The 23,365-nt window shown below is 45.2% G+C and overlaps 1 protein-coding gene across 6 annotated transcripts in view; it reads right to left on the bottom strand.

The window, feature by feature from the left end:
• Positions 1 to 23,365, bottom strand: part of TRIO (trio Rho guanine nucleotide exchange factor) — a 373,499-nt gene that overhangs the window by 327,010 nt on the left and 23,124 nt on the right. Inside the window, exon 1 of one of the 6 annotated variants that reach the window (XM_082381869.1) lies at positions 13,565 to 13,847. The exons of the other annotated variants lie outside the window; for them this stretch is intronic. Within the exon in view, the coding sequence (XP_082237995.1) occupies positions 13,565 to 13,643 (79 nt within the window). The 5' untranslated portion in view covers positions 13,644 to 13,847. Of the gene's footprint in view, positions 1 to 13,564; positions 13,848 to 23,365 lie in introns of those variants that run through there. 6 annotated transcript variants of the gene reach the window in all.

The following is a 23,365-nucleotide window of genomic DNA, read 5'->3' as shown; positions in this document are numbered from 1 at the left end:
ATGTTCCATCAGGGCACCAACGATACAGCCTTTCACTTCAATTTCAAATGAGTCCAAATTTAGAGTGTGCTCTGGAACAACGTGAAAAACTTACTTGAGCATGTTTTTATAGTTCTTTAATATCCATCCACTGGATGACTCACAGTTATGTATCATAGAGGCCAGGTACTTTTATTTCTAAAAAAGGAATATGTTGGAGGGTTGGAGGGGCTAGCCTGGAGCTCTAACGCTTGGTGACTAAGCAAGAAAAACAAGGGAGAAGCCAGTTCATCTCCAGCCTAGGAGAAGTGATTTTAAGGGCCTAAGTCTTGTTTAAAACGTCACATAACTCAAGTTTGCAATTTATTTTCCAGTATAGTCTCATGAATCTAGTCAACATTTAAACACTACTCAGTAGTGCTAACTGGGTCCACCTCTTAAAAGCCTGTTTACACAAGCTATTCAAAACACCCAGGTCCCAAAGTTGCCAAAAAAAATATTTTGAAAACATTTACTAGGGCACAACTAGGAATCAGTCTTTCCAGCAGTTCTTCCCAGGCCGAGGTACTCAAAACAGTAAATCGGTCTTCTCTGATTCGAAGAAAAACCTTCCCACTCCCCATCTCCTACCCCATGTCCACCTTCCACAAGGGGTCTGTTCACTGGAGAAGGTTCGAGAAGTTTCACGGAATCATTAAGAAAGTTAACAGTTGTCTATTTCACTTTGCAAATAAGAGAAGTCAACCCATTTGTAAAAGGAGCGAGCGAGACAGATCTGCCTGTTGCCATGAGATTGTCTACAGATGTGTTCTCAGACTATGGGATGATTCCCAACTGTCCACAGTTTGGTTTATTCTGTCAATTCTGCATTCCAAATACGTCATGTCAGATATAAACGCAACACCAATGCTCCCTCTGCTAAATCAAATCACCTGTAGGAAAAAGCAATTTAAACACCACTATGAACAAGCCCTATAAAGCCATCAAACACACATCAGAGACAATTATATCCTCTGTTAAAAGTTCTATCACTGGGGCTTCCCTGGTGGCGCAGTGGTTAAGAATCCGCCTGCCAATGCAGGGGACACAGGTTCAATCCCTGGTCAGGGAGGATCCCACATTCCGTGGAGCAGCTAAGCCCGAGCACCACAACTACTGAGCCTACGCTCTAGAGCCCACGAGCCACAACTACTGAAGCCCGTGCACCTAGAGCCCGTGCTCCACAACAAGAGAAGCCACCGCAATGAGATGCCCGTACACCACAACGAAGAGTAGCCCCCACTCGCCACAACTAGAGAAAGCCCGCGCGGCAACAAAGACCCAGTACAGCCAAAAATAAATAAATTAAATAAATAAATTTAAAAAAAATTTTTTTTTAAGTTCTATCACTGGCCACAAACAGCTCAACATATATCATAACTTTAAGTAAGGCAACATAAAACATTAGTGATATTAAAATGCAAGGCTTCAAAACTTACCTGGCAAAAGTGAAGACTAAATAAATAGGCAAATGCTTTTCTTTCATTGGCAGTAAGAAAACGCTTCATTTAGGTTAATTTTATGAAAATACACGCCATGAGTTAGCCAAGTCCATGGAAGCCTACTTCTCATCGATCAAATCAGCTTCAAAATATTAAAAAAAATTTTTTCCCTATGTGCCCCAGAAGTTACTCACCTACCACCTTCCCATCTATTTCATCTATTTCCCCCCACCCCCGTCTTCTCCCAATCATCTCCACACATCTTCCGGCCCCTTCTCCTGCTTTCCCAGGTGTCTGGCACGAGCACAGCAGTGCCCTCAACTCCCCCCTGCACGTCCCCCGGCCGGGACGTCCTCTCCGCAGCCACACGCGCAGGGCAGGCGTGCAGCACGGCGGGTACGCACAGGCGGCGGGTCCACGTGGTACTCCGCCAGGCCGTGGAGGCCGACCTGGGCCTGGGGGCCCGCTCAGAGCCCAGGAGAGCTGCTCTCACTGCCGCGCTTAATACTTTTACGCTGCTCACGTCTTTCAAATGTTCCTCAGAGCTGGCCCCCAGGAGTAGAATGTCCACCCCAGTCAGGGCTGGGAAGGACAAGTGCTGTCAGTGTTTTCGTGTGTCTACCTTTCAGTTGATGTCAACAGCCTTCAGGATTCAACTCAGAAGAAAACATTAGGACCAGGCTCTCCTGTGATCCTCCGTAACTCTGTTTTGCCTTCAAGTTTGAGACCACTCACTATTAGCCTTTATGGGGGGAGGGAAGGGAGGAAGGAGCCAGCGAGAGAGAGAGAGAGAGGCCGGCCCTAATGTTATGGGAGAAAGTAGAAAGATCCAGGTGTTCTGGATCCAGTCACTGAAAATGACTAAAATGCCTTTGGGATCTGGCAGGCCACTTACATTTTAAGGAAATCAGCCCCTTGGCTGCCACCCCACACACACACATACAATCTCATTTATGCCTACCATACCCCACCAAAGTCTATTGATCATTTGCCTGAGAGTCGATTCCAAGGTGGGTTAAACAAATTGCTCCATTTTTCTCTAAAGCACATCAGCAAATCTTTTTTTTTTTTAATTTCCTTGACTCAGGATGCTACAGATTGTTAAGATCACACTGAAGGTTTAATAACAGCTTTTAATTGGGGGTGGGGTGGGGAGAGGAGACAGTAACACTTTAAATAAACGTCTCTATTGGAAGATGCACAAAGGTTTCAGAAACTTACACTATCTATAGTTACTCATCACCTCGTGTACTGATACAGAGAGATACTGGGCTCATAAAAGCACTGATACATTTTCAGACTAAGTTTTATAATCATTGGAATTCACAGCAATGACTCAATGGCTACAGCTGTGAAAGGCTAAACTACAGGAATCCTGGGTATAAAAATCCTATGTTCTGAACACTGGGCAAAAATATTTAAGTATATGGGGCAGAAGCAGCTCATAATTTTCAAATCATGACTAAAATCATGGCAAGTTCTACTACAAATAATTATCACTAATGGTTTTAAATAAATGGTCTTTCCCCCTTCCAAATATCTCTATTGGTCACTTCGCTACACTCACCAGTAGGACAAAATCTAATACATCATGACCCCTTAGGTGCTTTCTGCCACCACACGCACACACAAAAGCCAAGACCCAAAAGTCAACAAAAAATCTACAATATTTTAAATCACACACAAGCTTTATGAAGTGAAAGTGTTGAACAGCCAGAGGCCATACGATGCACTCACACAAACATGATAATGTACATCACTCGATACTGAGGTCCATTCACAACCAGCGCAGTCTGTGAGCCACTGGGGGCCAGGACGGATCCCGCACACAGCGGCACCTGGCCTGGCTGTGGCCTGTGGCACTGAGTGCACTGCTCAGTTGGAAGCATGCTCTCCAGGAGTCTGATCTCTGCTTAGGATTCAGAACAGCAAAGGTGATTTGAGTTTAGTAATGAACAAGACGACAATTGATGTAGAAAAGCATGGGAACCACAGGGAAAGCACAGCCATGCTTGAAGGGTGTCAAAACGCAGGATGAGAACTGGACCCAGAAAGTGTCTGCTCTCGCTCTCACTCACCTAACTTAAGTTTTTTTCCTGAAACATCAGGAACTTTCCATATATAGGATGTACTGAAAAGAAACATGATGGCACAAGTGTTTGGGGAGTTTATTGCAGCAGTGTTTAAAAAAGGCTAAGAAGCAATCCTTCCTCTAAGGTTCACGTGTTAGTCATACGAGGACAGAACAGTTTGCAAGGGAAATAAAACTCCTCCAAACCAGTCAAGTCCTGCCTCGTAACGCACGGCTAATATTAAGCAGATGCAAACACGTTCCAGACCACTGACGCCCTATCATTTTCTCAATGTGACAAAATCACAAGTTCAAAGCCTCAACGATATCATCTGGTGCCTTCAGTGGACCAGAGGGCAGTGAAAGGCACCTTGCAGAAGCCAAGCCCTGTGATCCGATGACTGGACAGAAGCCATGAGCAGGGGGCAGCCTCGCAGCCGTAGGACACGGCGTTTCCGGCAGCGGCCGGCTGTCTTTCTGCTGAGAGGACATGAAAACAGCGTGCGGTATTCCCTTCAACACTGTCCCCAAACGCTGCTGCTGCCGCTGCTAAGGCGAGCAGCAAAGCTCTCCTGCCCAAAACGTTCCGACATCCCCACGGGATAAAGGCTGCGAGGCCTGCACTTAGCAAGCGGCCGGGGTTTCCGCAGACGTGGGAGCGCCTATGTGGACAGGCTCGGGGCGCCTGCTCGTGTGGCTGAGGGGCTCTGAAGTCGAGGTCAATGCGGAGCCCTCCTTGACCAACCACAGAGCACACGGAGCGCGGGAGTGAGAACCGTGCATTGAATAGCGAGATCCATCTTCCCTCACGAGCCATGTTCTCCGGGGTGATATGTTTCAAAAACAAACGTTTGCCATGAAAATAAATTCAAAGTAAAACGGGCACCGTCCGTCGAAGGTTAACAGTTGGCAGTGCCCCCACGGAACCCCGGGTCACAGCACCAGAGACCCTGGGCCATGCAGCCCGGAGCGGGCGCAGCTCTAACCGTGCGTCCTTCCTCAGAAGACGGGGAAGGGAGACTGCATGCGTTTTGCTCAGCCCCAGTTTGAAACCGATCCCATTAAGGAGGGGAAGAAAATGAGACTGATGGTTAAGGAGCAGCGCTGAATTGGTTTTGTTTTCCTCTTTTTAGAGTTTCTTTAGGTTTTTTTTTGGGAGGGGGGAGTTGGTCAAGGAAAGAAATACTTAACAGGTAATACTCTGTTTAAACCAGTAATGTTTAAGGGATGCGTTAATTCTTTCGAAAGAGTGCACTACATTTTTTAGTAAACTGATGCCTTTTTATCAGCCTTTTAAAAAACAAGGTCTCCAAGGCACTTTTTTTTTTTACTATTTATATTTACTGGACTCCTACTATTGAAGAAAGGAGAGAGAAAACAACCCTGTTTAAGTCACAATCTGGTTGATGGAGAGATAAATCACAAGAATTACTGCAGAGCCACAGCCAAAGTATCAATACCCCAGAACCGCAGGTGTTCGGGAGACTGAGCCACGGCTTTCAGCCGGGAGAGAGAAGGAAAATTGCAGGAGAGCAGTAACAAACCTGGACATGATAAGGGGTTAGCCACAGGAAAGCAGGAAGGCGCAGGGGTCCTTCTGAACCCTACTGGAAGACGCCCCACACCCCCAGAGAGCAGGGGACATCTGGGCTCCATCCTGAGACCCACTGCCATCAACCCCAGGGCTGCCTGCAGGCCGCGGGGAGCAGGGGACCGTCCCGGCTCAGGGGGAAGCGCACAGAGGGCTGATGCCTTGTGGCCAGGGGTGCAGGAGGAGCGCACATGTCTGTCTTTGCCATCCCTGCTCTAGGAGGGGGTAATGGCAAAGCGGAGGATCTCAGCAGTACTCAGTCCCATTTTCCTCATTAATCCTCTAGAAAATCAGGGAAGGATTAAAAAAATCATCAGAACTCCAAATTCATACCTAGGGAGCACTTCTGTCAGGAGAAGTTAAGTGAATTCTTAAATGCTAGTGAGCTTTCCAATGGATAATTTCATAGGACGAAAAACAAAATGTAGAAAAATCATATGACTAACCACAGAAAAAAGTATAACACTGTCCTTTTTAATAAATGACATTTTCTCACAGACCAAGTTTCTACATGTAAATTTCTCACTAATTTCTGTATTTCAATCCTTAGCAAAATTAAGGCAGAGAATTTATGCCATCATTTAATCATGCTTCTATTATCACAAGGGAGCTTTTTAGACCTATCTACAGGCAAAGAAGTAGAAACTACATTGTATTTGATAAGCCAGTCCCTTCTAAAACAAAGCTTGTCTCCTTGCTTTGAAAATTTCACTATTCAGTCCACAATGACAACAGTTGCTATCAGATCCAAGTGTGCCCCGAGGTTGAAGCATCTCTGTTGGGCAATCCCAGAACTGCTATTAAGACCAAGGGATCATGGTGCTGTTTCGGTTAAAGGTGGTACCAGCAGAAGTCAAAGGGGATCATGAGGTAGAACGTGTCCCCACCTCACACTGAGCCTGACGAGGGTAATGAGACAGCAAACAGCTATGGGTGCCCACAGATTTCACAGATGGGCCCCTCTCCATGGAACTTTGCTAGCGATGACTTAGATAACAAGATAGAGAAGTCCAGGTTATCAAATCCTCAGACCACACAGCTGAGTGAAATCATTAGTGTGTCAGTGGGGGGGAGGGGGGGGGAGAATAGTATCCAAAAATCTGAACAGGAAGAATTGAAAGTAATAAGATGAAATTCAACAATCTATATAAAGTCACATTTACGTTCAAAATGTTAATTTGTTAAGTACAAGTGAGGAAGGATCTGGGTGAAAAAAGGAGATAAAGGAACAAAAAACACAGGGTGTTCTGGAGAGTTCTACGAGCTGGATCTCTGACAGGAACAGGGCAGGGCAGGGCAGCGTGTACCCTGTACAGGTCACAAACAGCAGACCTGGGATTCTGTGATCCACATCGGTGCAAAGTGTGGAAGCTACTGGGGGGAAGTGAGGAAAAGTGTGGGTGTTTAAAGAAGAGCCTGAGGCCAGGAGGGACCTGGTCACTATCTTCAAATATTTCAAAGGCTCAGCAGAAAAGATCTTTTGCAGTTCTGGACACTTGGGCTCCAACAGCCAAAACTGGAATCAACTGAAGTTTCAGGGGAAGAGATTTCACCTTCGAAAGAGTGTCGAGGTGGAGGGACGAGGACAGAAGGGATAAGGTGATTCAAAATCAAGGGCTGTGCAGACAGGAGTTTCTTCCCTTTGAGCGAAGTCTTTGGCGTCTCTGTGGCCTGTGGCAGGCACCCTCGACGCTGAGTTCTGAACCCAGAGGTGCCCGCTTCACTGGTGTGCTCTCTGCCTAGCGCTGCGACCTGCAAAAATGAGTCCAACAACTCTTTCTGCCCACCTTTTCCGCCGCCCCGCACTGTAAGAAACCTCCTGAGGCCTTTGCTGAAGAAAACTAGGCTCATGTGTTCAAGCTGCCAAATCTCTAAGCTGTGTAACTGTCGTGAACCCTCGAAAATCATTAAGGATATGGCTAGAAAGAGGAAGCCCCATCATTTCTTGAAAATGAAGCCAACATTGGCCAACTTTCCCTAACAAGGCTATAATCACAAAAAATGTATGCACGGTTCAAAGTCTGTGGACTGAAAGACTCTTGTGGCAAAATCAGACGCCACTAATAACTCAGGAATAAGGTAAATCCCCAGAGGATCTCACCTTCGGCGTTCTTCCTCTGGGCCTGGAGCTGGTCTCTGAGACCTGCAGCGCCGTGACCGGGGCTCGCCCTGGCCGCCCTCCCGGTGGGCACTGCCCCAGGTGGCGGCCGGGAAGCCACTGACAGAGGAACCATGTCTCCACGTGGTGCCCCCTTCCCTCCCGACACGCACCAGCGGCCCCTGCCAGGAAGGGTGCTCAGCCCCAGGCCGGCTGCAGGAGGGCCGTGTCCTCCGCACCAAAGTCACGCTGTGCTTACGGAGGAGACCCCTGCCCCCTGCTAGGCCCGTGGCCCCTGTTTCCAGCCCTGAACCGCTGTTCCCCTGCCCCCAACTGGCTCTATACTCAGAATGTCCTTTCTGTGCCCCCTCCACCAGGCTGCCACCTCCAGGTCCGATTCCTTTGTTCCACACACCCTGGTCAGGCCTCTCTACACACGCCCCACGATTGAGAGCTTAACTGGAAGAGACGTTAAAACTTAAGGAAGGCAACGCAGTACCAGACAAAGAGCGAGCCAGGTCCCGAACCCAACCCTTGCGCACGTTCTAGCCTCGTGACCTTCAGCAAATTAAGTGGGTTAGTGTCTCCGAGCTTCCCCTATTACATGGAGAGAATAACAGGATCCATGTGAGAGGGGCCCTGGGAGGAGCCCGTAAGATAACCTACAGGAAGGCTCAGCAGGGCCCCTCGCAGACGTAAAACACAGAAGAAGGACCCTGGGCTCTTAGGCTAGAAGGACCCTGGGCTCTTAGGCTACTGAGAGCGCATGCTCAGTGAAGGGCAGGGCCAGGGCTGACAGGCCGCAAGTGGAGAAGCCAGAACGTGAAACTCTTCGGGTTTTCGGTTCTTTCCACTGTGCCCAGTTACTTCTCCAGCTATACACTCAGATCCTAAACTTGGCTAAAATTCTCTAATTTGTCTATTTTAAATGCCCCTGACGTTGGTCTATGTAACAAAGCGAGAGGAAGCCAGAGCATTCCAAGTGCACTGAAATGGCGCTCAGAAAGGGGTTTCTGCAATGCAGCTGCCCTGGGGCGGCTGTGGACACACGTCCCATCTGGGAGTCCCGTGCGCCACCTCACAGACCACCCGGCCCAGAAACACGCCCGTCACAGGCCTGCCCACAGCCATTCACAGCCTGGCACGGGGGTCAGCACAGATTCTCAGATGGGATGGATCACAGAAGGGCCGTGAGGTTTAAGGGCCAGCACCGGGATCAGTGGGCAGCTAATGACAGCTGACAAGGGCGGTGACCAGCTCCCAGACTCATCTGCGCTAGAAGGAAGCAGCCACCGTCCTGCAGTGGCCCTAAAGCGTTGAGCGGGGCTCCAACTTCAGGTTCAACAGATGCCCGAACCTTTGGAGAGGCACTAACACAATTACGACCAGGCCAACATCCGGAAGGCTTTCCCTTCTCAGGGTTCTCTTACACACTCTGAGGCATCTAAGAACAATGCGGCATCTGTAGAAAATATCAACGTTCCTTCTACACCCCTTAAATAAGATGTCTTTTTCTAGTACTTAGAAAGAGGCTGTAATGTCAGCTGCATGTCCTGTGAAAAGGTAGGAGGCTGAGACACAGTGCTAATAGAAGAATCAAACCAAAAAATGCATTGTAATAGTCTAATGTTGGTTATTTTTTTTATAATCCATACAACGGAGCCAAAAAAATATTCTAAAAGTGAACTGTACAAATGCCATTTTCTTGCATGATCTTTATACCTTAGCTCTTTTCTGAAGAATTTCACTGCATAAAATTAAATATTTTATCATATGTAGAAAACTAAGCCAACTCAAATAATAAACTCCAGAAGAAAACTAAAGCTATCTACCTGTATTCTCATATCCAGAGATGAGATCGTTCTAACACGTCATACTTCTGTGATTTTTTTTTTTAAGCTAAAAATGAGATTCTTACCAAAGTCCAATTTAGGTAACATTTTTTTTTAAAGCAAGCAATAAGAATACTGACAGCTTCCATTTAACTCAATACTCTCAGCACAGTTAAAGAAACAGTGGTAAATTCAGTTAGCCTCTTTTGCCCCTTTCCCTTCAAAATAATCTTTTTTAGTCCAATGAGAATAGGAAGCTCCAGGCAGTATATAATGATCAGTTTGGAATTCAGGCCACACAGACTGAAAATATCAGCATGTAACCAACTTTTTATCTAGGTTATTTCAGAAGGATGTACCAGAAAACTAGGGAATATAATGCACAGGCTTGACTACGTCTGTATTACAGTTAAATGGTACTTTACCCAACTTGCCTTCCAAAATCAGGTGATCTTAAAGGATACATACACCATATGTAGAAAATTCCGGATTGTAAGAAAAAAATATGTTTTAACACACATTAATTCTGATTTGTTTACGTAAATGCTCATCCTTTTGAAGAATCCTGAGGGCAGAAACAGTAAAAAAAAAAATATATATATATATATATATTTTTTAGGTGGTTTTAAAATCACATTTAAATGTGCATTTATTTTAAAAAAATAATAAATAAGTCAATAAATAAAGGGTGCATTTAACCTAGCATTATGGAACAATTAAGAACAAATACAGGACAACTCCTCTAACAGGTGGTGAAGAAGTTGCCAGGGGCTCCAGTCAGGGAATCTAAGTGCTGGAGAGCATTTCTTCCTCGTGCTGGGACACCAGACCCACGCCTGGGGGGGAAGGGGGGGAGGGGAGAGGGGGGAGGGGGAGGGGATGGGGGGAGGGGGGAGGGGGGAGGGGGTTGCTGGCCAGGAGCGGGACAGGCTCTAACCGAAACACTCTTCACTCACCCAGAACAGGACGAAGTTAAAAAGCCTTCTTCAGTGATGGGGAGGGAGGGGAGCACAAAGACCCCCTTCTGCGCTCCTGTGAAGAAGGGAAGGACGCGCCAGGCCCTGAGTGTTGACAAATCCTGATTCACGGCTCCAGTCCCACTTAGCTCACACATAAAAGGGGCGATTCAGCCACTCAAGGAGCTGGGGCGGGTGGGGGGGGGGTGGACTTTGAATGTACTTTAGGTCTCTTTTTAAACAGACCACTATTGACAGGGGCTCTGACTCAGCATCATCTCTCCTGACTACTCTTCTCGGCCAGCTGTCAATGCCTTTATGTGTCCAATACTGAATCACACATCACTGTATCCAAGTTAGGAATAAGCCACAGGACACTCACCACTGGGAGTCATGATTGTCTTAACATGACTCTTGTCCTCTGTATATGGAAGTTATAAAACTGTGGTCAGTAAGTCGAGTGACCATACATCCTGGTTTGACAGGGACAGTCCCAGTTTACACCTACTGTTCCAGAATAATTAACAGTAATACGCTCTTTCACGCTCAAAAGCATCTCTGCTTAGATCATAAATTATATGGTCAGTCTATCAGTGAAGAATGTCACACTAAGGAAGCATCAACATTTGACAGCAACACCACCCGTCATCTCCTAAACACCTAGCAGGGACACAGCTTTTTAAGCACAACGCAGCACAAGGTAGTAACCTAGAGCTTCTAAAGTTGAACCTGAGCAATAAGTGCCTCCCTCGACTGGGAACTTAATCATCTTCTCTACCCTTTTAAGTGGCAGCCTTCCTGTGCCGACAGCCATCACCTACAGTGACCTCTCTTTTGATCTCTGGCACCAAAAGAAAGCCTTTGCTGTGTGGTCCTAGTACCACACATACAACTTGGCTGCTCCTGCTTGGCAAATACAGAGCAATAAGGGCCAAACAAAATCTCTGCCCTAAAAGAGGTAGCTTTAGAGAAAAATGGTTAGAAGAAGTGAGAAAATGAAGAATTACCTCACGAACTAGGAAAATCATTGGGTAGGCGTATTTGTAAAAAATAAAAACAAAACAAGGCACATACACAATAAACACAATTAACGTATCCTATGATATAAATGTAAGTAAATATAAAATAGTAGACAACACTGATAAAATCCTTGCAGTGAGTTAGAAACAAAGCCAAGCCATGGTATATAGCCAGGGTTGATTTTTTCTGTTTAATTTGCAACCATGGGCCTGTGGCAATTCCAGAGAAAGTCTTATATTTACAGGCAGATGCAAAGCAGCCTCCTTCATGCAGCCAAAATACTCAGCCAAGAACCCCTAGGTGCCTGACTCAGTGACAGGCAGAAGAAGAGCTCTCGGCAGAGACAGGAGCAATTCTTCCTCCCCCAGGGGTCCTGGGTCCCAGCCCAGGGAGGGAAGCCACTTAGCCCAGCAGTATTTACCCTCTTTCTTTCTCTCTGTTTCTTTTTCTCCTTCTCCCTCTGTCAGCTATCTTTTCGATTTTTATTCTTTATAATTCCCTATTTGCTAGTAAACCAGAGGCAGCATGCTTTAAAATGTCCGAATCCCTCCAAATCTCTAGGTCCTGGAATAGGAGCTCTGTCAAGGAAGGTACAATGCTAGTGCCCCAAGTTACAGGGCAGCCAGATAACAAGACAACATGAAATTCACACAAGTGCCAGAAATGCATGGCAGTGAAAAGACCTCTGTGTTTGACATTTTCCATAATAAAAAAATGTTGTAATATTCATATTCCAGTTATTATACGAAAAAAATGGGATCTTTAAACTCTGAAACCTTTAAACTTGTGAAATATAAGCCACTGAAAACAAACTGTAAATGTGGCAATTTACTTATGAAAGTTTTAAATACATGAATATTAATTTGTTGTCAACACTTAAATGGATTCTAGAATAAATCCTCTGTCCCCTGGGACGTACTTGTATGCTTACTACTGTCAAACTGTGAGCGTCTTTCTCAAACCTCAGGGCAGAGTCCATGAGACAAATCTACTGCAGAGAAAGTGGGACACAGAAACAAAGTATCGGAAATGGGTTGTTCATGCTAACCTAAAAATACTCTTGTGAAAACTAAATTTAATGGCCAAGTGTTTCAGAAGACCGCTGCATTTATGAAACGCATATATCCAGTATCAACTCTGTAAATATGTGCATAAAATGTTCAATAGCCGTAAAGATGAGACTTAACACCCAGTTCTCAAGTGACTATGATTTAAGGAAGAACTAAATGTTTTAGCCATCTCCGTTTATTTGACATTAAGTAAAAATGTTACTTTCGAAAGGGTCAGTGTAAATTTTTAAAATCATCTTTGAAAGCATAAATAGGAATTTATAAGGCCTGTTTTATAAAGAAGTGGTGTAAAACATATTTTTAAATAAGAACTATGCTAGATATTCATTCTCCCAAAATGCATTCGCCTCCAAAATATCATCACATATCAGTATTTCTGATGCAAAGATACACTTTTACTGTCACACGGTACTTTGTGAACTTTTCTTTCAGAAGCTTTGTCTCCCGCAACCCAGCACACAGGACTCTACGTATCCTATATATTTTCAGGACTCTCACAAATTATGCTGAGCTCATACTAAGTGGACTACACAAGAGAGAGGCTACACTATCACATGGGGGAGTTCCCCAAATATCTGTGTAATTGTCAGTGTGATAAAATGAGTTCTACTTAAAAGGCCCAGGCAGACTTAAGTGAACTGCGCCTCATCATATCTAATCTTGAGAAACGTAGGTTTGTAAAACACATCTTGCTTCCACATCTTGAGGTTACACACCAAGATCTAGTTTTATGCCGATATATCTCTAAATTTTAATACTGTAACAATCTAGACTCTTCAGCTCCAAAGAATATACAATTTATGCAAAGGAAAAACAAGACTCGGAATCCATTACTAAACCTTAAAAGATTTTAAAACAAAAAAGTAAAAATTGTGGAAAGGGAGTTCTAAGTAGAGTGGAGAAAATTGGAAAACTCCTTGTAGAAAACATTTGAAACCTGACAGCCTTAAAAAGAAAACTGTGGTCCAATTCCAGATCGCAATTTTTTCCGAAGTAGTTTAGTTCTAACTAGTGGCAGCCTGGAGAAACTTAATGGACGTCTTCTCGGAATACTGTTTTCCAATACATAAAATAAAATACAGAAAATTACACAGAAAACCAATCATTTTTTTTAAAGTTATCTAAAGATTTTAAAGTATTATGTGCTTCTTTACCACACATGAAATAACAAGATCTAGCAATCAGTCCAGTAACCACTGTCATTTTGAAGCAGTGCTGAACATTAGTGAAATTTTGAGAGATCTGCAGTAACCAAACGTAATGGAATTTGAAAATATCTGCGATGTCCACTGGTGACAAGTCACAGGTGCTGCCAGAACTACTGCATTACATTCACAATTGAAAGAAATATCGTATTTAGTTGGAGAGCTGTGAAAAATAAAGATGTAATTAATTTCTTTCCCATCCAAGTTCACGGGACTTCACTCCAGACCAAAATCTCTTATGCTAGACACAGTGTTACTTACTTGGCCTTTTTGAGCTCAGCCTTTGGAGGGAATGTCTTAAGAAGGTCACTGAAGAACAGGTTCGTAACCAGGAAAACATAAACTCCAAGCAGGATCTTTCTCAGGCAAAGGTTCAGGTGGCAGCCCTGTGTGTGCCATGTGTACCCCTGACCGTAGCTGACCAACTTCTCAAGAGTTGCTAGTCAATCCCTTCTTAAGCTATGAAAGTGAGGTAAAGTTGGCTGGGTAGACAGACAGACAGACATAAGGAAGACCCGAGGGAGAAACAGGAAACAGAGACAGACTTAGAGCAGCTATTTCAGAGTGCCAGCTCACACTCCCAGCAGCTCCCCCCACGGGGCAGGCCACGTCATCTCCCTCCCCCGGGCTGACTAAGGGTCCCACACACTTAGGATAAATTCTCTTTGTTGCCCCAGCAGCCAAAAGAGCCTTAACTAAGTCAGGCCCTTAAAGTACAATATATGCCAAACTGTGATGCAACTCCTCAAGTGCAAACTACTAAAAACCACAGTCACTAAGTATTAAACCAGTATGGACTGATGGCGACTAGAGCTAGTTTTCCCATAAACCAGCAGCACTGTAAAGTGGATCTTTCCCCAAAGGACATGAAGAATCTACACCTTGGTGATGCTGAAGTGTCAGCAGACATGCTCCTTTGTTTCACTTTTCTGCAGTAGCCTTACTTGTAGCCGTTGGTGTTCATGGCTGGGGTTTTGTACCATCGTGCTGTATTTTCAGAGGACAAGCAAGGCTCTAGACATACACTGACCATGACAGGAGGGCAAGAGTCACAGAGACAGACACTTCTCATTTATATGTGCAAAACAAAACAAAAATAACACAAACCCTCTGCGCTTTGATGCCAACATTTTTGCTACTAATCAGCAACAGGCTAATTTCTTTCTTCTTTTCTAATCTTATCACCAGGGAAGACTGTTTCAGACTGAGAAACACCCAGGAACAGCAACGAACTAGTCCTTAAACCTCGTCAGGTTTCAGATACACTTCTGGTCTATCAAACAATGATTCTGCAGCAACCTCTCCGTATCTGCACTCCGCAGTCATGAAACAGACAGGACAGACAGAGGAACAGCTACTGGCTAAGCCCTGCCTTTGTCCTCCATTATTCCAAATAATTTAGATTGCCTAATTCTGACCTCGGGCTCTTCAGCTTATGGTCTACAACCAAATGTTACAAAGTTTAGCTAGCCGGCATTACCTTAAATGGTGCAATTTTAGAGTCCTTCAAAATGCTGAAAAATTTGGATTGGCATTCCTGTAGTTTTAGTCAAAAGTATCATTACTTACAGCGACCAATGAGAGACTTAGCAACGGGCTTTTCTTATAATGGGCACTATATTTTTGGCAAGCTATTATAAAATATTTTATTTCTTTTAAAAGGGTATAAATAATCTGCTGTGTGTACAGTTTTTCCTGAACATAAATCAGTTCTTTCTCTGTGGTCGTACAAACTTAAGTACAAACCAGATGTCAGACTTAACTTATTTTCTGGGGTAAATCAGGCTTGGTTGGGTCTTCTGGACATTCTTTGTATCTTTACTGCCCCAGGACTGGGATGATTTCCAATCCTTCCCCCACATATCTTCATGGTATTTGACTTTAGGGCAAGGCTAGGTACAATTTAATAATTAGAATGCTGAAAAGGGGTCACATTCCAACTAATTTCTCATTATTATAAATTGCTAATGCTGAAATTATATATCAAGTTAAAACAAGTGTTTAAATTTTAATATTTTTAATGCAAATGGTTGAAAAGTGATAAAACACATTTCTACATATATAATATTATCTCCCAAGAACTTCAAATAGATTCCAAGAAAGGTTTTACTTTTACTGACTGCTGAGCACATAGTAGGTACTCAATAAATGTGTGATGCATGAATGAATAAGTGAGCATTAAAGATTGTTTTAAATAATGGTAAAACTGAATGGCGAAGGGTTCAGTGACTAGCTAAAGATTACCAAAAGTATGTACTGATATATCAAATTTTTAAATAAAGCCAAAGCTTTCTAACCCCAGGATATACAAATTACTACACTCTCTCCATGGAATGTGTTTAATTAAAAAAGAAAAAGCTAAATATTATCTACATCATAAAGCTATATCACAAAGAACTTTTATATATCTAATGAAACTTTAAAAAAAATCCAAAACATGTCACAACAGGAACCTCTGGTTTGAGGGAACTACGGAAAACACACCCCAAGAATATAAATGAGTTCTGTAAAGCATTTCCTTAAATCCCTAACACATGGCCTGATTTCCCACCCTCCTACCTCGTCCGCCTCTCCCTCTCCCCAGCTTCATCTGCTTTCCATTTAATCACCTGGAAACCTGCTCTTCTCAACCACCTTCTCTTTCACCTATAAAAACTGGCTACCACTTGCTATTAATAATAAGCCCTTTCTAAAGTGCTTTGTCTAATTACCAAATCACTCCACAGCTGGTGACAACACAATCGTATGATCCAAGTATCAATACTATCAACTTACAGATATTTTCAAGCTAATCCTAAAATACCATTAAGTACTTACCACTTTTAGTTTCCCAACAGTAGATTTCAATCTACTAGTGGGTGACCCTTTTTTTAAAAACTCACTATGAATCCAGTATGAGGAATCATAATTAAGTGTAGAAGACAATTTTACTACCACCACTGCACAGAATAAACGCCAAGTCCCAGTGCATCTCACTGATGTGCACTTTACGATAATAACTCGAGCACTCCAGCTGAATAAAGCAAAGAACATCACAGACTTGATTATCACCCATAAGAGAAGCCAACTTATAAAGAATTTATGAAACAGGGCAAGCTATTTCCTGGGACTCAGTGGTAAAGTTAGAGCAGTAACCCAAATTTTACACCTTTGAAACAAAATCTCTCTTTTCAAAATCACTATAAATAATACCTGGAATCAAAGGAGAGATATTCAGACATACCAATTAGTGACCATCAGAAATGACATCATCCTACAAAAGTAAAAGACATGGCAATGTGGGAATATTTTCTTAAAAATACAACTTACATTGTCAAATAAAGCTGTGTATGGAAGAATATGACATAAAAATAAAAATGGGGACCTTCCCATCTATAAAAGAAGAATGGAACGAGGCAGTCTTAATATCCATTAAGACTATAACAGAAGTGATGAACAAAAGCAGACCAGGGTGTCCTAAATTTCCCTTTAATTCTGTCCTACACAAAGAACAAGAAACTTAATCCATGCATTCACCTCAAATAACCTAATTAAAAAGTAAAAATCAAACTGTAGGAGTCAAAACCCGAACCCTCTAAGTAGTAGCCCCAAGGACAATGGCTGCAGAGGTCACCTAGTGACCCCGAGTGTTGGCTCTCAGATCTGGGTAGGAAACTGGCAAAAGCCTCCCTGCTCTGAGGCTCTCTTGTCCCACCTTGGGGGCAAAGGCCATGGCCTGCCCCAGAAGAGGAATGCCAGGCAGACCTGGGTTTCTTGGTGGCACTTCCAACAATACATTTTCAACACAGGGCCAGTAATTAAAATGAAAAATATGGACATATAGGAATTTAACCACTTCTACTGCAAACAGTAGCATGAACTCATAAGCCCTGGCATCCACTATGTCAAAGAGGCCAAGTAAATCCAACGAACTGAAGGCCAGCTCAAAGGGCAGCATCCTGAATCCGGAGCAGGGCAGATATGCACACACAAGCACTTTCCAGTGCTAGGAAGCAGGACCCAAAACAACACAAAAGGAAGTTATATCCACTACAGGGAAACAGTAAATTAGAAATCAACCTTCTTGAAAATCAAGTACAAGGGAAAAATGAAGAGATTTATACCAGGCTGTATACGTCATATTCTGTTGCCAAATATTCAGATCCACTGGAGAATCTCCTATTTAAAAAATGTGATGAATAACATATTTGTGGAGACTCTCTACTTAGTTCACCTATGTGGGACCTCCCTATTCAGGGGAACTTAGGGTAAACTTAAAGTGCATCTCTTGCATGAGGCTATGTTAACAGCACAGAAAATTTGGTGGGGAATTGAACACATGGCACATACACTCTTCATGGATGGTAAGGCCCGTGAAATGGGTGACAAAGCATTTCAGTGACTTCAGGATAATATTCTTGGGTGTGACGCTGTGCATGTTTACACCTGTGAACACAGCCAGTTTTCACAGCTATTCAGACTTCTTTTCAATTTTACAAACATAAGACAGAGTCCTAGAAACTTTTCCAAGGATCATGTCAGAAATTATTACCATTCTTCAAGGGAATCTATTCTCAGATAAATGTGAAGAACCACCTTGCAAATCCCACCATAGTTTCTTCCCCTCCCTGACTTGCTACAGTTTGGAGGCCTTCCCAATATCACACTATTATTGGCTGATTCTGATATAGAGATTGAAAGCACAACTATCCATAAAAAGAACTTTGGGGAGAGATTTAAGTCGCTCTCTCCATGAGAAAGACATGAACGTTCTGTAGTTAAGTAAAGCAAGAATACTTGTTCGACTGAAAAAACCCTGTCTCTGCTACCCTCCTGGGGTGGAATGCGGCTGCCGGCTCCCCACGGCCCCTGTTCAGAACCAAGCTGTTTCTCCGGGACCCAGAGCTCCTTGCAGGTCTGCAGCTGGCCTTCCCCTTTCACACCCGGCCTGGGCCTCACGCCACATCTGGCCCACAGCAGGCTCTCCCTTAGTAATTAGTGCCTGTGGCACCTGGCAGTCCATCCAAGGCAGGCCCCAGAAATCAGCATCTTCTCGTGGCCAGGATTCTCAGGCCCTGCCAACAGCTGAGCTTTGAACGTTGGTCGTCTTTCCTTAAAATACCTCTTTCTTTAAAGGATAGAGTGTTTTTGAAACCCTACTTTGTAGAAACATCTTGACCTATTTATGAAAAACTGGGTTGGCCTCATATTGATGTATATAATTTTAAAAGGCCCTGTGGCCTGTTTTCAGATTCATGTAACTAAAGCCTTAAAAGGGATGGGAGGGGAAGTTCCAGAAACGGTAGCAAAGTATGCAAAAGGGAAGACCGAGAAGGACCTAAAACATTCTTAACCAGCTTACGGAAAGCTCTCCTATGAAAACATTCCCAAGAGCTTAGAAAATCTTACCAGCACTATCACTCCCCAACACGACCTTTCCAGTCTACTCACTGGGAAATCCACTCATTGAAGTGAAAACATTCAGAGGCAACTAGATCTTAAATCTGAAAGGAAGCCTTGAGGAAAGATGCTTCTTCACTCTCCTCTGCAGCTGATCAAACCTAGTAATCAATCGGCCAGCAAATACGGATTAGGGTGAGCTTGGCCAGTCTAGGTAGAGATGGTGAGTGCCCAGGAGACACGTCCAAGTGCGAGAGGCATGGGTCTGGAGAAGCAGCTAACTCTCAACAGTGACAACAGTAAGCAGATGAGTAGCAGCAACGTGCACACAGCCGCACAAGGAAAGGTGCGTCTACCACCCCCGTCCTTCTCCGCTGCCGCCTAGCCCGTGTCCACTCGCGCACGCACGCCCCGGCTTCAACACCAGCTGGCTCTCTTCCTCTAACAGTCTTCTACGGGGGAGGTCGTTAATCCATGAACATGTCTGGGCCTCCAGCCCACATCTGCCTCCTGCCCTCAGACGTGGGGATGTGCATGCACTTGCTCATTCCTCCAGCCGACATGTAGTAAGCGCCGACTGTGTGCTGGGTACTGGGGATACAAACACGAGTGAGGTTCCGCCTCGATGTGAATGCCGGCTTAGAAAATAAAACATCAGGAAGAAATTACATGACGCTGGGGTGACCGAGTCAAACGGAATGACGATGAATAATAATTACCACAGTTTAGGGGAGGGAATCAAATCACCCCAAAATAAGAACTGTTGGGCTTATTTGCTAAACCAAGTCTAGCAAAAATCATCATAAAATGCAAATTTTACATTACATAAAACTGTGGTTAAAGAGGCGTCAAGTAGAAAGAGGTTCAGAGTCACGGGCCCCGCCAAGCGAAGAGGCACAGAGGAGACAGGAGGGGACACACAGAAGGTGACGTGGATGTGAGGGGCCTGGGGACAGGGCGGGGGGCTCTGTGGGCAGCGCTCCCCTCCCCACTTAAGACTGTACTTAGTGCCAATGTGCCATCTAGACTCTCCACAGGGAGCAACCCCTAAACTCCTGCCCCAGAAATCAAAGTCTCTGACTGCCTCCAATCAAGTCCAGCAATGGCCCGGAGGGCACTGCCATTCTTAAGCAGTCAGAGGAGAGACAAGAGGAATGCAGGAAAAAGGAAGAAGTGAGAAAAACAGGGATTAGAAAAGAAAGATAAAAGAGTCCATTTAGTGAAGAAAAGCATTCGTTGTTTCAATAGGTCTGGAATCAGGGCATGTGCCCCTGGTGGCCACCACCCATCCCATTCTAGCTGACCTGACCTCCTCTGGAAGCTATAACACCCAGAATGGATGGATGAACCCAGGGTTCAGAATGATACATGGGTGGGAGTTCACACAGCTCTGAATGAGGGCACTGGTGACAGCTATTTATAGGGTTCAGGGGCCTTTTTGAAAAGCTTACTTCTGAGCAGATGGGGCTCTGCTCGGGGGAGGGCTAAGGCTGTGAGAATGACCTCTGGGTGAGTCACTCCCCTACAGAGAGGAAAGTCCCTGTGAAGGACACACAGAGACACAGAGCCTCGGAAAGAAAGATAGACGGTCACCAGTAAGAACAAACTAACATACAGCTACTGGGAAGTTTAAGGGTAGGAGTGACAGGGCTAAGGGCTGCTTGCATTCATTCGTTTTCCTTGAGAGCATCCTTCCTTCACTGAGAGGCGGCGAGCTCCACGGCCACTGCACACCCAGCGGCCAACTGGAAAGGGCCAGCCTGTCCTGCTGCCCGTGGTTCTGGGGGCCACACGTGCCCTTAGTGTTCCTAACAAGCAACTCAAGAGGCAAAATGACAGTGACACTTCAGGACACTATGTGTAAATGGCTGAATTTGAGCTAAACATGCAGACACTGCAATGAGGAAACTCTTCCTCCAGATACAACCAACAAACAAAGGAATGAGTTTAGAGGCTTATAAGAGGAAAAAGACAAGCGCATCAATGCCAGTGGGTTTGCTGAGAGGAACAAAACAGGATTCATTCCAACTCTGATCAAAGGGAAAAGATTAGCCTTCCCTACGGAAGAGGAATACGTGCATGGAAAGCTACCCAGTGACTCTCCAGATCCCACTGGCTGGGAGGTCACTGTCCAAATCCTCCTGAAGCAATCTCAGGAAAACAAGATCCTGGGCTTAGGCAGCAGGGGCCTTTCTGCCCTTGATGTAAATCGGATCCTGGGCAGATTCTACCATTCGTTATTCCTCATTACCGTAACAGGTGGGTTTATGAGCCAAATAACCTGCCCTCAAGCCATCCATTTCAATAACTGGGCAACTTCACCCCAATTCATTCAAGCCAGTGCCAATAGACTGGCAGAGGACGGTTCCCAGGAGGTTGAGCCAACCTTGCTGAGTGGTGTGCCATGCCTAGTAAGAAATTAAAGCTAGGGCAGAGACAGCTTCAAGACGGTGGAGGAGTCAAGACGCAGAAATCACCTTCCTCCCCACAAATACATCAAAAATACATCTACATGTGGAACAACCCCTACAGAACACCCAGTGAATGCTGGCAGAAGACCTCAGACTTCCCAAAAGGCAAGAAACTCCCTATATACCTGGGTAGGGCAAAAGAAAACAGAAAACACAGAGACAAAAGAATAGGGACAGGACCTGCACCAGTGGGAGGGAGCTGTGAAGGAGGAAAGGTTTCCACACACTAGGAAGCCCCTTCGTGGGCTTAGACTGCGGGTGGCAGAGGGGGGAAGCTTCGGAGCCACAGAGGAGAGCGCAGCCACAGGGGTGCGGAGGGCAAAGCGGAGAGACTCCCGCACAGAGGCTCGGCGCCGAGCAGCACTCACCAGCCCGGAAGCTTGTCTGCTCACCCGCCGGGGCGGGCGGGGCTGGGAGCTGAGGCTCAGGCTTCGGTCGGATCGCAGGGAGAGGACTGGGGTTGGCGGCGTGAACACAGCCTGAAGGGGCTAGTGCGCCACAGCTAGCCGGGAGGGAGTCTGGAAAAAAGTCTGGAGCTGCCGAAGAGGCAAGAGACCACTGTTTCGGGGTGCGCGAGGAGAGGGGATTCAGAGCGCCGCCTAAACGAGCTCCAGAGATGGGCGTGAGCTGCGGCTATCAGCGCGGACCCCAGGGATGGGCCTGAGACTCTAAGGCTGCTGCTGCCGCCACCAAGAAGCCTGTGTGCGAGCACAGGTCACTCTCCACACCGCCCCTCCCGGGAGCCGGTGCAGCCCGCCACTGCCAGGGTCCCATGATCCGGGGACAACTTTCCCGGGAGAACGCACGGCGCACCTTGGGCTGGTGCAACGTCACGCCGGCCTCTGCCGCTACAGGCTCGCCCCACATCCGCACCCCTCCCTCCCCCCGGCCTGAGTGAGCCAGAGCCCCCGAATCAGCTACTCCTTTAACCCCGTCCTGTCTGAGCGAAGAACAGACACCCTCCGGCGACCTACATGCAGAGGCGGGTCCAAATCCAAAGCTGAACCCTGGGAGCTGTGTGAACAAAGAAGAGAAAGGGAAATCTTTCCCAGCAGCCTCAGGAGCAGTGGATTAAAGCTCCACAATCAACTTGATGTGCCTGCATCTGTGGAATACCTGAATAGACAACGAATCATCCCAAAATGAGGCGGTGGACTTTGGGAGCAACTGTAGACGTGGGGTTTACTTTGTTTCTAGTTTTATCTCTATCTTATTTTAGTATTTAGAGATTATCATTGGTAGATCTGTTTATTGATTTGGTTGCTCTCTTCCTTTTTTTTTTTATACATATATATTTTTCCTTTTTCTCCTTTTGGAGTGTGCATGTGCATGCTTCTTTGTGTGATTCTGTCTGTATAGCTTTGCTTTTACCATTTCTCCTAGGGTTCTGTCTGTCCGTTTTTCTTTTGTTTTGTTTTTTTAGTATAGTTTTTAGCACTTGTTTTCATTGGTGGATTTGTTTTTTGGTTTGGTTGCTCTCTTCTTTCTTTCTTTTTTTAATTTTTTTTTACTTTTAACAATATATTTTTTATTTTTTATTTTAACAACTATTTTATTTTATTTTATCCTATTTTATTTTATTTTACTTTTCCTTCTTTCTTTTTTTTTCTCCCTTTTCTTCTGAGCCGTATGGCTCACAGGGTCTTGGTGCTCCGGCCAGGCGTCAGGCCTGAGCCTGTGAGGTGGGAGAGCCGAGTTCAGGACACTGGTCCACCAGACACCTCCCAGCCCCACGTAACATCAAACGACAAAAGCTTTCTCACAGATCTCCACCTCAACGCAAAGACCCAGCTCCACTCAACGACCAGCAAGCTACAGTGCTGGACACCCTATGCCAAACAACTAGGAAGACAAGAACACAACCCCACCCATTAGCAGAGAGGCTGCCTAAAATCATAACAATGTCACAGACACCCCAAAACACACCACGGGACACGGTCCTCCCACCAGAAGGACAAGATCCAGCCTCATCCACCAGAACACAGGCACCAGTCCGGTCCACCAAGAAGCCTACACAACCCACTGAACCAACCTTACCCACTGGGGGCAGACACCAAAAACAACGGGAACTATAAACCTGCAGCCTGCGAAAAGGAGACCCCAAACACAGTAAGTTAAGCAAAATGAGAAGACAGAGAATTACACAGCAGATGAAGGAGCAAGGTTAAAAACCCACCCGACCAAACAAATGAAGAGGAAGTAGGCAGTCTAC

This window comes from Balaenoptera borealis (genome assembly GCF_965194805.1).
Source record: "Balaenoptera borealis genome assembly, chromosome: 2".
NCBI classification, from domain to species: domain Eukaryota; kingdom Metazoa; phylum Chordata; class Mammalia; order Artiodactyla; family Balaenopteridae; genus Balaenoptera; species Balaenoptera borealis.
This window is presented reverse-complemented; position numbering and strand designations above follow the sequence as displayed.